This window comes from Ambystoma mexicanum, chromosome 11, assembly GCF_040938575.1.
Source record: "Ambystoma mexicanum isolate Mex_15411 chromosome 11, UKY_AmexF1_1, whole genome shotgun sequence".
NCBI lineage: Eukaryota > Metazoa > Chordata > Amphibia > Caudata > Ambystomatidae > Ambystoma > Ambystoma mexicanum.
The window spans coordinates 161681383-161696029 of record NC_090934.1 but is presented as its reverse complement, the minus strand read 5'-3'; the positions used below and the strand labels follow the sequence as shown (position 1 = coordinate 161696029).

Here is a 14647-nt window from a genome sequence, read left to right as displayed (position 1 = left end):
CAAACAGAATGAGGTTATCAAGTCAGTACTTATCAGTTTGAATCATGAAACGTTCTGTCAGAGAAGACTAGCCTTCCAAACAAAGATACATTCTATTTAGGTCGGAGCCCCACTGGTAAGTATACATGAGAAGATCTGAAACTGGTCAATACTTGCCAACCTAGCCTCATCATTTTCATGTAGGGCCTTGTTGGACCAGCTCAGTGAGGTGCAGCTTGATTCCCTAGTCGTAGCAAGCACGACACCCACATCTGGGCATATACACATTCACTGATGGAGACAAACGAAAGCCAAAATGCAAAGCCAACGTCTTGGGCTTTTGATTAGGGATGGATAGGCATTTGCCAGGCACTGCCATAACGGTACCACCTGGCCATAAAATGGGAACAGCTAGAAAATGGTGCCAGTAACTGGACATATGATGGCATTGCCTGGCAAATGTCTGCCAACACCTATACGCAAGCCAAAACTGCTCGCTTCATGATTGCTTAAAACAGGATTTCAGTGCAAGTCACAGAGCCATTGACAAATATATTGCTTATAAAATCAACTGGCTGAAGACACACATTAAGAGAGTGTTATTACACCAGGAGCTCATTTACAGAGGTAATTAAACACTCAAAAGAATGCTTAGATATAACAGTGGCAGGCCCTATACAGCAAGACGTTTGGTGTTACTTTGTGGTGGAGCTTGCTCAAGGAGTTCTAGAAAGGTTAGGTTTTTGGTGGTGAGGCATTGACATAGCCACGTCTAGTCGTTAGGTGGGTAAATGACCTGACACACCCATAGGATGTGTGTTTCTCATCACATTTTATTGCCATCCTATCTTTGTTCCACAGCATGCGTTCTGGTTGTACCTAATAGGTAAAATGTCTCTGAATCAATTAGAACCACCGTCATTGCTCTGGCCAGCCTTCCATACCATTTGCATATCAGCCATGAATATGTTACTAATGTTGGAAGCCCTTCCCAAACTGCTAGACCACAGGGCCTAAACATTCATATGGTTGCTTGTGTCCCCGTCCAGATGAAACACGGCCTAGCAATTGAGATTGAACTGCTCCATTTGGTGGCAGCACCAAAAGTCATTTGCTAATGGCTTGTCGCCTTCTCTAATTGCACTGACATACTACAGAATTATGGCATGGAATGTTGCGCAGAGCAATGGTAGTGATAATGTTTAATTCAAAGCCTTGCATGTATCACTTTTTGATTGTACTCTCTCCCCTCCAGAATTACATTTTTGTTACTACCAACCTTATCTTTTCACTTATACTCAAGTAGTTAATGCAGCAGAATATATACTTTGAATGTCATTTGTAAGGGCCCCCGGTCAGTTGACGCACCTTCTGCAGAAATCTGTGTTCAAGCAACTTTACCTGTCATTTATCGTTTGATATAGTTAACCATTTTATTAAGCATGATGTGAAAAACCACGATATTACCACAAAAAATAAACATACTTGAAATTACAGAAACCAAAATTGTGGTTTTAGGTTTGGGAAAATAGTTGTAGGCAGCCTTCCCGAATAAGTGTGCTACCTCACTTAGAGGTGTGAATGGCCCCCATATCCCTGGTCATTTGTACTTTCATGACGTGGGGCAAGAAAACAAATCCTGGCCAGGCCTCCTACAATTCAGCCTCTCAGAATGATGTCTCTGAGGTTGCTGCTGAATGTTAAGAGTGACATCCACCCCCCCACTCCCTCAGTTACCAGTGGTGTATAACACCACTGACATGGCCTCCTTTCTAGGGGGGGGCAGAGGCTGGCTCTGGGGGGGCCTGGCCCCCTTGGCCCCCCGCTGGAGCCGGGCCTGCTTACACATCGGGCACGAGGCAGAATCTTAGGGTTTCCATAGAACAGTGACGCTTGCGACCGCCAGCGCCCTAAATCGGAAGCGCAGGTACAAGGATCTTCCATAGGCCGGGCTAATTAAATCGATATATACTATAGCATGTCTGGGCAATCTGCAATTGACATAATCGGAGGCAACAATTTCAGAGCATCACAAATTAGATAATTCTTATTTTTTTTTTTTTTTTTTTTTGTATTTAATCTAAATAAGATTTTTTAACAAAGAGAGAAAATTTGAAAACGCGTTGGATGCAGTTGTGACGTTTGACGTTCCTAATAGTTAAATAGTCGAGAACTGCCTCACGTATTTGTCAATGGAAGGAGGAAAAGAAAGTCATTGAATCGGAGGAACATTGTGTTGAGACTGCAGCGGAAGGAGGACATTAAAGATGTGCTTCATGATGCTTGTTGTTGCCAGCTGCCATGTTTGTTTGTCACCGTCTATCAGTTTGTTCCAACACGATTCTTCTTCTTGCAAGGTGAAATTTGAGAAGGTGTCTTTCAAATAAGTTCGACGGATGTCTGTCGTCGCAGGGCAGGTCAAAAGCAGGTGTCTTATGGATTCTTTAGTCTCTGTAGATTTGCAAAGCCGACAATTACTGGTCGTGGATATGCGTCTAATCGCCAAGATTTCGTTTGTTTCTGGTAGGTTGAGTCGAATTTTTAAGAAGAAGTTTCTAGTTGATCTATTAGGGAATAGTTTCAAGTATAGTTGAACAGAGTCTAATTTTTTACAGAACGGAGGAAGATGGTTGGTAAGTTTATATCGAGTAGCTGTTTCAAGGGTGTTGATCCGGTCCATTTCTTTGATTTTTTTAATTACTCTAACTGGGTTGCTAATGAGGTCCTCCATGTTGCAGGCAACTGAGTCCAGCGTGGACAGGATTTTAGTTTCCCATCGGGTAAGCATTTGGCATGTCCCGAGACGGATTTCTTCTCTTATCAGCTTGTAAGCGTATGGGGCGTCTTGCAATATACATTTCCGATATAGTAGCACACTGTTGCTGTCCGTGGTAGATTTTAAGGAGGAGAGAGTGAGTTCCCGTCTGATTAATGTTATCGGGGTAGATTTTGGGAGGCCAAGGACTGATCTCCAGAAAGTTGCTTCCAGGCTTTGCCACAGTTCTTGTGGAAGATTCGGCATTGCGTCGGCGCCATAAGTCAAAGATGGTATGACTTTCTTTTTGTAAAAGTCTCGTACCGGGATGATTGAGAATCTGCCGAATTTTATATCGATGGCTTTCCCTTGTGCGGCCAATTTTATGGTTTTTGCGTGCAGTTCTTCCTTCATCGCGTTCTCTCTGTGCGAACTATCTAGGATGACACCCAGGTATTTAAAGCTGGAGACTTTCTCGATGGTGATCGAACCTAGTTTTAAAGGTTGAATGGCGTTCCTTTTTGCAGATTTCTCGATGACCATCATTTTGGTTTTTGCTTGGTTAATTTCCAAGTTGTTTGCCAACATATATTGTTGTAAGTTTAAGAGTTGGCGTTGTAAGCCTATTGGAGTGTTGTCCAAAAGGATGAGGTCGTCAGCGTAAAGGAGACGACTAATCTGATCACCTCCGAGTTTAGGAGGAAATGCTCTCACCAGTTTTTCTGTTTCTTGGAAGTCTCCTAGATAGGTCCAAAACAGAGCCGGGGCTAGGGGGCAGCCTTGTTTTACCCCTCTAGCCGTTGTTATTTCTTCTGTTAGGAGGCCTTGTTGGTTAAGGCGTACTCGCATTGAAGTGTTGGAGTAAAGGGCTCTGATTGGGGTGAGGATGCCAGGAGGGCATTTCCATCGTGCAAGTTTCTCCCACAATCTGTCACGATCCACCTTGTCGAACGCCTGTGTCAGGTCGACGAACGCGATAAACAGACTTGGACGTCCCTCCAAAATTTTGCTTTTCAAGGCGCTCAGTATTAGTATATTGGCGTTGGTCCCTAAGTTCTTTTTGAAGCCGGTTTGGAGATTATCTTGGCAGGGAGCGTCGTTGGCCCAGGTGGTGAAATGGTTTAGTAAAAGGGATCCAAACAGTTTTCCTATTGGGTCTAGGAGGGCAATAGGTCGATAACTGCTAGGGTCTGACCTATTGCCCTTTTTATAGATGGGTACCACATTAGCACTCTTCCACGATGGAGGGATGGATTTTGTGGTGGCACATCGTCTAAAGATTTGGCTTAACAAAGGCGCCCAGGCTTCGGGGTGGGCCTTCAGGTCAAAGTTCGTGATGCCGTCCGGACCTGGTGCACGTGAAGGTTTTAATTTTTTGATTAAAGTTACGATTTCTTTGATATTATCTACACAGATCCAGGCGGTATCGTTGTTTTCCGTCACGGGCCATATGGTCGTGGTGTTCTTGAAGAGATTTCTGAAGTGTGTTTCCCATTCTAACTGGCCTATTCCGTTCAATTGGCAAGGTCTAGCGCCAGGAGTTGTTGAGTGGAGTAGGGACCAAAAATCTCTTGCATGGTTTCCTGTGATAGCTTTCAGAATATCTTCTGCGTCTTGCTGGTAAAGCTTGTGCCGGTAGCCTTTAAGCCAAGTTTTGTAATTTTTAACTGCGTCTTTGATGATGGCAGTTGACTGTGGAAAGTCGAGTTTACGAGCTTGTCTTTTTATTTTCCTCAGTTCTCTTTTTCTTTCAGCGACTAGTGTGTCATACTTATGTTTTTGGTCTGAGGCGGTTGGTTTCTTGTTTCGTTTTGGAATTTTAAATGCTGTCAGCAGTGGAGTATAATCTACTTCGTTGTTGCTTGGAGTGGTTTTGTGCTCGCTGTAAAGCAATGAAATAGATGTTATGGCCTTTTCTGTGATCCTTAGTCTAGTCCCCTGGTCATTGGGTTCAATGTCTACGCTCATAGTATGGTTAATCGGAGCCTTTGTTGTCCAGGTGGTTTCGAGAAGGTTATGGTCACTTTCTCTGGTTTTGACAACTTTAAAGGAGTTAATATGCAGTAACAAAGGGCGTGATACTAAGATATAATCGATTGTTGAGTTCGATTTAGCTCCTTCCCATGTTGGTAATCTATTTGGGTCAGGGAAGGCTTCGTCTAGGTTGTCGAAAGATCTAGACTTCATTAGGTTCTGCCATTTAATCGATCTTTGGTCAATTTGGCGTTTTTTCAGTTTAAGTCCTTTTGTGATCTCGTAGGGTTGTCTAGTGATGTTAAGGTCACCACATAGGACTACATAGTCGGGGTGGTGGGTTACTTGAGCCCAGTCTAGGTCTTGTTCGATTGTATTGATGAATTTTGTACAGTCGATGGTTGCTGGGTTCCAGTATATGTTAACGATTATTAATTTCTTCGTCAGTATTTTATTTGTTTTTTCATCTCTTGTAGTCCAGTTTAATTTTACCATCATCATGAAGTGCTTTTCCTTTAATTTTTGTGTATCGGTTAGGCCTCGTCCACTGCGAATTGCTATAAGGAGACCTGCAGTTGGGCGGCCTAAAAGGCCCTTCTTGGCCAACACTGTGTGGGTCTCGTAACCGTCAAGGACTGGAGGTTGGAGCAGCCATGTCTCTTGCAGACAGATGATATCATATGCTGTAAGGGTCACGGACCCCGGGGCTGTTAAGTGAAGAAAACCTCGAGTATTCCACTAACACATTTTTAGTTGGTCTTGAGGGTTAGAATTCCGGTAGACGGTAGCGTTGCTGTAGATCCTTCTCTCGGGTGGCTATTTTTGTGAATTTAGCTTCAGGGCTTTCGGCAGCCAGGACCAGAGGGAATGCAGCGACGAGGTTTGGGATTGTGATGAGTCTGCTGGAGAAGACTTGTTTCGGACTGTCCTTTGGAGCTTTAGGTCTGCTGTCGGGTGGTTGGTTTTGGCCAGAATCTTGGAAGGTTTTGTTTCCTTGACAGTTAAAGTTGAGCTAACTGGACCTTTTACTGGCCGAGTAGATTCTTGTTGATGAGATGCATTGCTAGAGTTTGAATTTTGGACTCTAACATTTGTTTTGACTGTCTTTTTCGATGTCGAGTGAGAATTTTGATAAGAAAGTCGATGGTGCTCCGTTGCTCTTTTACGCTCTTGGGATTCTCTAGTTTCTCGGTGATTACGAGGTTTGATTTCTCTCGTAGATTCCGTAAGATCGTAACCCATTATTAAAAGTTCTTCCAGGGCGGATTTAAGAGCATTATTTGTTGTTTGTGACGCAATGTATAGATGTGAAATTGCTCTGTGGCCTTGGTGGCTTGGGTCTACGATCTGAAGGTCGTCTGATTTAATTGAGCGTAGTTTCGGAATGAAACTAAACAGGTCCATAACTGCTCTTCTGTTTAGAGTTACTTCATCGGAATTCCCAGGAACCTGCTCTAGTTTCAATATCCATCGTGGTTGAGGTTTTGTATGATATTTAACAGTTTTTGATTTGAAAGTTCTTTTTGGAGCCTCCTTTGGGTATGGTCTTGATGTAGGATTCTTTGATTGACCTGTTGGACGATGGCGATAGTGGCTGTTACTCGATCTTTGAGTGTGCCTTAATGATCGTCGATGTGATTGTTTATCCCGTTTCTCGTTTTCTGGCTTTTGGGGTTTAGGGTTGGATACTGTCCCCAGTTTTCCCAATGGGGATTCTTTTAGGTTGTTGGTATCCCTGGACAGCCACTGTCTTCGTTCTTCGAGGGTATAAAAAGGAGATTCTGTAGTCTCTTTTTCTTTATTGCGGTGTTCTGGGGACGTTGTGTGGTTAGGTGAGGAGTCGTTTGCACTTTGCACTTCTTGAATTGAAGTTATAGATTGATCTGAGAAATGTTGAGTAATGTTCATTAAATCCTCGTCGTTTAGAAGGGCTTCCGCCCCTCTAGGAGAGTGGTTAAATGTTACATGAGCTTCCGTGTTTGCTTCCCGTCGGTCTATAGCTTCCCCTTTCCCTTTGGGTTTAGTTGTAGGGCTTTTTAGCGAGGCTGTTGTTTCTAAGCTGGTTGAGACCTGTCGTTGGAAAATCGGTTCTAGTAATGCTGTTTTTTTCCTTTTGTGGTTGGGTTCTTTCCCTCCTTTTGTCGACTTGCAATTGTCTGTCGGGAGAGATGTGGGCGCCGTTAAGTCGATGAATAAGAGTGTTTGTGTGCCCAATGACTTTATTTGCGGTCTTTCTTCACGAACAGGGCACGTAGGTTGAATTAGTTGTTGAGGCGGAAGCGTCATCTGGTCTTGAGTTGGGTTGTTTTCAATCGATGCTATCTTAGCTTCTAGGGCCGTGATATAACCCTCCAGAAAAGTTAGTTTATTTAGCATTACCGTTTGAAGTGATATATGATCCTTCATTGTGTCTCCGATTGTTTCGTATAGCTTGACGAAAGGATTTAAAGCTATAGATAAAGCTGACATCAGGGTGCAAGTGTCCAGTTTTTTTGACTGTAAGTCATTTGATGGTGAGGGGCTATACGGTGTCGATTTGCCTCTGGTAGGTGATGGCGGTCGTGTGGCTGGTATGGTGACTGCAGATAACCTTCTAGAAGCGTGATCTGAGGAGTGTCTTCTTTGGTTATTATAGCTGTCCAAGTTTGAGTAGAAGTTGTCTAGAGTTTTCTCAAACTGGATTCTATTTTTAGATTTTGCCGGGTGGTTTCTTTCACAGTCTCTTTCCCGGGTTTGCGGAATAGATATGTGGGCCTCTCTCAAAGGCCGTGGCGAGGTCTCAGGTAAGTGTTCTTTATCGCTGTTATTTGATTGAGGTGAAGCCTCCCTATCACTTGGAATATCTTTTGGTGTAAGTTGAGTGTTGTTTGTCGTGGGGGAGTCTACTTGCTTCAACGGGGTCAGGTTATATCGAGGAGATATGGGTCTGTCACCCTCTTGTGTCTCTTGGCTGTGGGGCTGGGGTTGGATCTGTGCTTTATGGTCGCAGCTCTTTTGACTTTGTTGGAGGGCCAAAATTGATGGTGCTATTTGCGCCGTTGTATTGCCGGAATAAGGTACCACCGGTTTACAGGAGGGTGTTGCAGGTGAGATCAGTTTTGGGGCGATTTGCACCCCTGGCTCGTCTGTCGTTATTTGTGGAATTGTTGGAGTAACTTGGCCCGAAAAGTGCCATTTTGTCGGATCTATGGTGGTTGCTGGTCTGTTGTCTTCTTTGGTAAGAGGAAGGGGTACTTTACGTTGGGCTTGTATTACCCTGCGATGTTTTCGAGGAGGGGTGATTGCGTCTGCTGCCTCCAAAATTTCTGCGTCTGTCAGTTCTTTGCACTTTTGTTGGATAGCTTTGGAGTGCTTGTGAAAGAAGTCCGATAATAGTTTCAAGGGACGTTGAGGTTTTTTCATGTTCTTTCTTGAGTCTTTAGTGACCACGCGAAGTGTTTTAATAGAGGTCGTGTGTTTTGGTAGTTGTTTGGCAGAACTGCCTGGGTTCCTTTGTTTGCTTGCTATTTCCTCCTCGTAAACTTTTTTTTTTTTTGTTGGGTCATCAAATGACCGAGGTCTCTTTTTTTTGTGGAGTTAAAGGCAGGGACCTTTTCTTCATTGGGTAATGGTCGGTTTGAAGTAGACTCCTCGTTGGTTTCATCATCGAGGTTAGCTGATGGCAAATTTGTTGAGGCTTCATTGAGTAATATTGTGGATTTTTGAGTTTGGTCAATAGGTGGCGCTGGTGCGGATTCGCTCTCAGATGTTCTCGCGGGCGGTTTTCCCTCAGATGTTTGTCCGCTCTGGCACTCCAGCTCTTTATCCCCGGGTTGTGGTTCTCCCGCGGGGTCGGATGACACTTCTTTTCTCCCCCCCAAGGGGGTGGGTGGGGGGCCGCCTTCCGAAGCGGCCGCCTCCCGTTCTGGCAGCCCGTTTTCTGCGTTCGCCGGCCTCAAGGTGGGCAACCCGCTCCACGCCGTCCCCCCTCCGGGTGACTGCGGAGCTGGGGCCGTGACTTGGGTCGGCCTGTCGAACGTCGGCAGGGAAACAAGCTGCATAGGCACGGGATTCAAGGCGGTCCCCCCTCCGGGAGACCGCCGGTCACCGGCGGCAGCTGGCCCCGCCGGCGTACACTCATTTGGCGGCCTGGGCAAATTCGTTCCGGGACTCAACGCGGCCGCCCCTTCGGGATGCTGCGGAGCTCCGGGGAGCGTCGGGCCCGCCTGTAGGTGCTGGGATGAAACGACAGGTGCCGGAGGCAGACGAGGCTCGATGGCGTGGGCGTCCAGGATCAAGGTGTCATCCTCGGGTGAGTCTGCTTCATCTGTTTGTGTAGGCTTTTTACTATTGAGAAAGAAAGTGCACTTTTCAGTGTCTCTTTTTCCTGTACATGTACCCTTTCCCAGTGTCTTACGACTTTTTCCCAAGTAAGGACCTGTTTTGGGGTCAGGGCTCTGGGATAAAAGGCGGTCGTCTGTTGATTCAAGGCGAGACACAGGGAGGTGATTGAGAGTGTCTGTAAATATTTCAGTTGCGTTTTTAGACAGCAATTTTGCGTTGCTTCTCAGGCGGCGGCCTGTCAGATCTTCGGGGTCCAAAGACTGGAGTTTAGGTGGTAGGGCGGCGGTTGGTGGAACGGCAGTCGGGCCCGTCTTGCCTGGCATGACTGCAAGACTGCCACTCACCGCCACTCCGCGCCGCTCCGCGGTGGAAATTAAGGTTTTGTAGTGTAGGATGCTGGGTGTAGCTGGAAACACACCTCCAACAATGGAGCTGAAGAAAATACTGGGTGGTGGGAGTATACTGCAAGACTGCCACTCACCGCCACTCCGCGCCGCTCCGCGGTGGAAATGAAGGTTTTGTAGTGTAGGATGCTGGGTGTAGCTGGAAACACACCTCCAACAATGGAGCTGAAGAAAATACTGGGTGGTGGGAGTATACTGCAAATTAGATAATTTATTAGCCGTCTGTTAATAGCTAGGTTTACAGTCTTTTTATCCAACTGCCTGGCTGGTACTTGGCTCGTCCCATATGATTGTATATCAAATATCCATTTTTCAGATGTGCAAACCATTTCGAGGTACTACAACCCTCCAGGCTCAGAAAATGCAACAGGGCCTGATGGTAAGGTTGTAAGCCCCCCATTTCACCACAATCTCGTCCATTATCTAATTGGGTCATACTTATCCTTGATCATCGCAGGTAAGACCCCAACTTGAGGTATATTAGGGAGGAAGGGGTACCCGAGGGTAACAACAGCTTTTTTTAAAAAAAAATGTCCCTCACAAGATTGCAGCTTGTTCACATGGTCCTTGTAACCTCTGCCCTGCAGACAGCTGCTCGAGTTAATTGCTTCTGGAATACGTTCAGGGCGGTGCGGGTGGGTGGGGGTTCGCTCCACTACCATGCTGCACAAACAAGGAATGTTGCAAGACTCGCGATGGGCGCTGAGGAAAGAACGCAGGTACTCCCTGATCTGAAAATAGGCTCTTTATTTCTGCGAACGAAACGTTGTAAGACATCAACACGTTGACGTGATGTGAACTGAATGAATATCGTGATCAGAATGCACACGTCAGACAGGACCTGTGTGGGGTGTAGAAAGATCATTAATTCAAAAGAAGTTAAACATAGAAACTAGTTGAACGAGATGTTTCCGGACTGGTGTTCTGTTTTTTAGGCGCCTTGGGCATCCCCTGGGCAGGTGCGCTGTCAGCTCAGGGAGCGGGTGTCGGAGAATAGATACTGTGGCCCCTGGCTCATGGTGCGTCCGCCCACGCCCCGCCCGCCGACAGGGGAACAATAGATCATTTTACAGGACAAGCCCCGGGCGCAATGCTTGGGCAGATTATACGCACCCCCCTGATTTATTGGGGCACTGCAAGACATGAAGAAAATTGACTACGGATCGCGAGTGGGGTGTTCATATTAGGGTAACGCCTAAACCCTGTGTTTTAAAGTATATGTAGCTAAATAAGTATAGCGTGGGCAAAGGAACCATGGGTGCGATTCACAAAGACATCTGATAAAACAGGAGGGACCTGCGGTACGGCAATTTTCCCTTGTGCCCACACGTGGTCATTACTAAGAATTGTTCGTGATAAAACCCAAATATTTCACAGTACTTGCTTGGCAGGGAACGTGCTCATTGGAAACAAAAACACGCATTGCAATTACAAATAAAGGGGGTGTGGGGCTGTGAAAGTCTATCAAGTAATACATTTATGGCTCTAGACATACTCCCTGCAGATTTGCGGCAAACGATCTGGCTGATACAGGGGCAATTTGCCTGAAAATGAGTAAGCGGTGTGTTCCTTTGCCCCGATTTGTAACTGTGTCCACAATTTGCATTGCTCATCCACTCTCTGTGCTAGCCACTCCCATTCTGCCTATACAAGCCAAGTGTAATGCAAGGGGCCTCTCCATCCCACCCTCCACCAGTCGCATGCATGAGTGTGGGCAAACTCCCATCCCCCATTTCCCTTAGCTGCCCCTTGTCGGCCACTTGCACGCTGGGTGTGTGCACAGTGTGCATAAGAGCAAAATAAAATGCCTTTGCACTTGCAGAATATCTGCAAATTGGGCAGGTAGTGGGGGCCTCCCATGCTCATTTGCAGTTGAAGTATCTTGGATTTCCGCTATACTTTCCGAAGGAGTTGTCGAAAGAGGAGATCCAGTCCAGTTCTCATTTCGGAACCTGTTTGCTGGGATTATTTTCTCGGCTTCAGCACTTGACCTGCTATTCTGTGTGATTCTGGGCAAATCACTTTGGTCCTCATTACGAGTTTCGTGGATTCTTCACGACAATTACTGCATGCAGTAATTACCATCACGACATTCTCTTCTTAACTCTTGGCCTCTGTATGATTGTGGCATTTCTGTCCTCCACTCCAGTGTTTAAGAAGTACGGCAGTTTCTTTTCTGAATAGTTTTGTCTCTAGTCCATTTTCATCGCTTTCTTGAGAATTGAAATATTGCATGGCATTGCAAAGGGGGTGAGATGACGGGCATCTGTGATTCCAGCGTTCTCGCTACTTTTTGGGGCCCCATCACATTTATGTCCCTTAACTCAGGGATGAGGTAGTACATCCCTTCCCGTTAAGGGCAGCAACTTGTTTACTGACTGGAGGTGGAGGGGTTACAATGTTGACGTCCATCTTTTGAGTCAAGGTAAACATTGGAGGATTTTCCATGAGGTGTGTTTGCCATGTTTTTACCATCGCCACTCGACTCTCAATGGGGCCCTGTATCTCCCTGTTAGTCTAATGGAGTGACCTACCTGGCAATGTGCCAATTATATGTCCCTTGCATATCACTTCCTGGTTTCTGTAAGAGGGCCTCAACCTGTCCCCATGCCCCGCATTGCATCCTGGTTTTAGTAATCCGGCCTCAACCTGTCCCCAGGCGCCCCCACCACAGCCTGGCTTTAATAATCTGGGATCAACACGTCCCCAGGACACTCGCCATCACACCCTGATGTCTATAACCCAGTCTTAACAGGTCCTCTGGCCCCCTCTCCATCACATCCTGGAGTCTGTATTCAGGTCTCAACCTGGTCCCTGGGTCTCCTCCCAGTCACATTCTGATTTCTGTATTCCAGCCTCAACAAATGCCCAAGACCCCTCCCCATCATAACCTGGTTTCTGTCATCTGGTTTCTACATGGGCCCTAGGCCGCCTCCACATCACATTCTGGTTTCTGTATTCCACCCTCAACACGTATCCAGAAACCCTCGCCATCATAGCCTGCTTTCTGTAATCTGGTCTCAACATGTCTATAGGCGCCCTTTCCATCACATCCTTGTTTCTGTAATCTGGTCTCAACATGGTGCCTAGGCCTCCTCCCCATCACATTCTGATTTCTGCCTCACCATGTGTCCGGGAAACGTCAGTGCCTAACACGGCTGTGATATAATATATCCCAAACATTGTATATTGTTAAGATTATTGGTTTGATCAAACATGTTAATTTCTTCGTAGTGAGAGCAACTGAGGAATATCTGTAGGAATGACTACAATTATGTTACAGCTTTTTTTGAGACGATGGATAAAAGAATTAGGAAGGTCAAGATCGTGATTAACACGGAATGGAAGTTACTGTGTTCTCTAAATGAACTTCTAAATCATAGTTTATAAAAAATACCTTAGAGGTCGAAACACGTGTCGGCTTAGGCAAACAAATGTGTTTTTCTTGGGGCATAAAATTGCAATAGAGGCTTATGTCTTTCGTCTTTAGCTCAATATTATAATTAGAACATAAGCTGAACGTATCCTGTTTAAAACCCTGGCACTTACACATACATGTCTGCACGACACCGCTGCCCTGTACCTATCTCAAAGGATGACCAAACCCTCCTTGGATAGACCCACCAGGATGGCCTGTGTAAACAGGATCCCCATCCCCAAAACACTCAGAGCAAGAGCGGGAGGAACCAGCTTTCCAGTCATTGCAGCCTCCAATTGGAACCTGCTCCCTCCTCACATTAGGAGCATCGACTCCTGCACAGCTTTCAGAATAGCTATCAAGACACTTCTATTTGTGTAACCACTGTATTGTGTGAATTTACCTGCCTCAGTACTCACAAACACAAGGCCTGTGCTCACTGTGACCACGAGACAAGCCTTAATTAACTATGTGAACATGTAATTCGTTCTGTAATCCTGTAATCATGCATTTCCTGTAACAAAGTCATATTCCTACAACAGCGCCTCGATGCCCTTGGGCTGTAGTGCGCTATACAAATTTAAAATAAATAAGCCAATGGATAAAGAGTACTTCAATTGGATAAATGAAATACTGTTTTACTTCACAGGGAGCAGATTTATTGTCTCTAGAGATTTCACGAACGGAGGATAGTTATATATGAAACCAAGTTATTACTTGTTATAACAGATTTAGAGAATGGTAAATGAGTTGAATTGCGCGTTTGTGTACAGGTTACTCTGGTACTAAATTGACTATTATTGTGGTTATGGGTATAACCACATTACACCTGAGCACACGCAGCAGTCAACTCACACTAGAATTTTACCCTTGGGACCGCCCATATTGTGTGTTACTGCCCACCTGTACTTTAATTATACATGTGTCTAGTAGCCCTCCCCATCGCAGCCTGCCTTCTTCAATTCGGCCCCATGTCCCCAGGCCTCATCCCCTTGAATTCTGGTTTCTGTAATCCAGTCTCGACATGACCACAGGCCTCTTTCCCATCACATCCTGATGTTTTTTAATACAGCCTCAACCAAGCCGCACACTATTGTGTGTAAAGCACCTCATTTTCAAAACGCTCTCCCTGCAATGAATATTCTGTGTCAATGTTTGTACTGCTCTTTGGGGCTAGTTATGTGTTCTATGGAATGTATTGGGGGTGGGGTACAAGAGGTGGGATACCGCTCAAGTCACAGGTCTGTCTGAAGTCAAGCTGCCAAAATAATGTAACATTGGACTCATTTTTCATATTGATTTTTCAGTAAACATTTTGTTGTTGCAGGTGCCTATGATCCACAGTCAAGAGGAAAACAGTCCTTCCACTTCAACGTCGACGACAGGTGGATTCCAGCGTAATGATGCCCCCTGAAATCACATCAGTACTTATCCGTAACCAATAAACATGAAGCCTGCAATAATTTCCTAAAACTGGCTAATTATTATTGTCTAATGAAAACTCTTCATGCCGACACACTCTTAAGTGGGGATCAACTCTCAAAGTTGGAAATTATGTTAAGTTAGAGTGGTTTCATCAAACAGATACCTGGCTAGTCAGATTACGCTAAAGGAATTAATCAGATTGATTTTTATGTAAAAAAATGTGTATTTATTTCATCGCCATATTTTAGCTAAAATATTTCGATAGGATCAACTAACCAACTTGATTCCAGTTTGTCTTCCGTTCCCTCTGCCAAATACAAATATTGATTAATTAGCATTGAGAGACCATTGTTTATAAGATTCAAGCTA

At 45.3% G+C, this 14647-nt stretch overlaps 1 protein-coding gene across 2 annotated transcripts in view; it reads left to right on the top strand.

Moving 5' to 3' along the window:
* The window catches only part of STPG1 (sperm tail PG-rich repeat containing 1), a 546110-nt gene extending 531794 nt beyond the window's left edge, over positions 1–14316 (top strand). For both annotated transcript variants that reach the window (XM_069622687.1, XM_069622688.1), the window contains exon 9: positions 14181–14316. In XM_069622687.1, coding sequence (XP_069478788.1) covers positions 14181–14254 — 74 coding nt within the window. In that variant the 3' untranslated portion in view covers positions 14255–14316. The remainder of the gene's footprint in view (positions 1–14180) is intronic.
* The last annotated feature ends 331 nt before the right edge of the window (positions 14317–14647 follow it).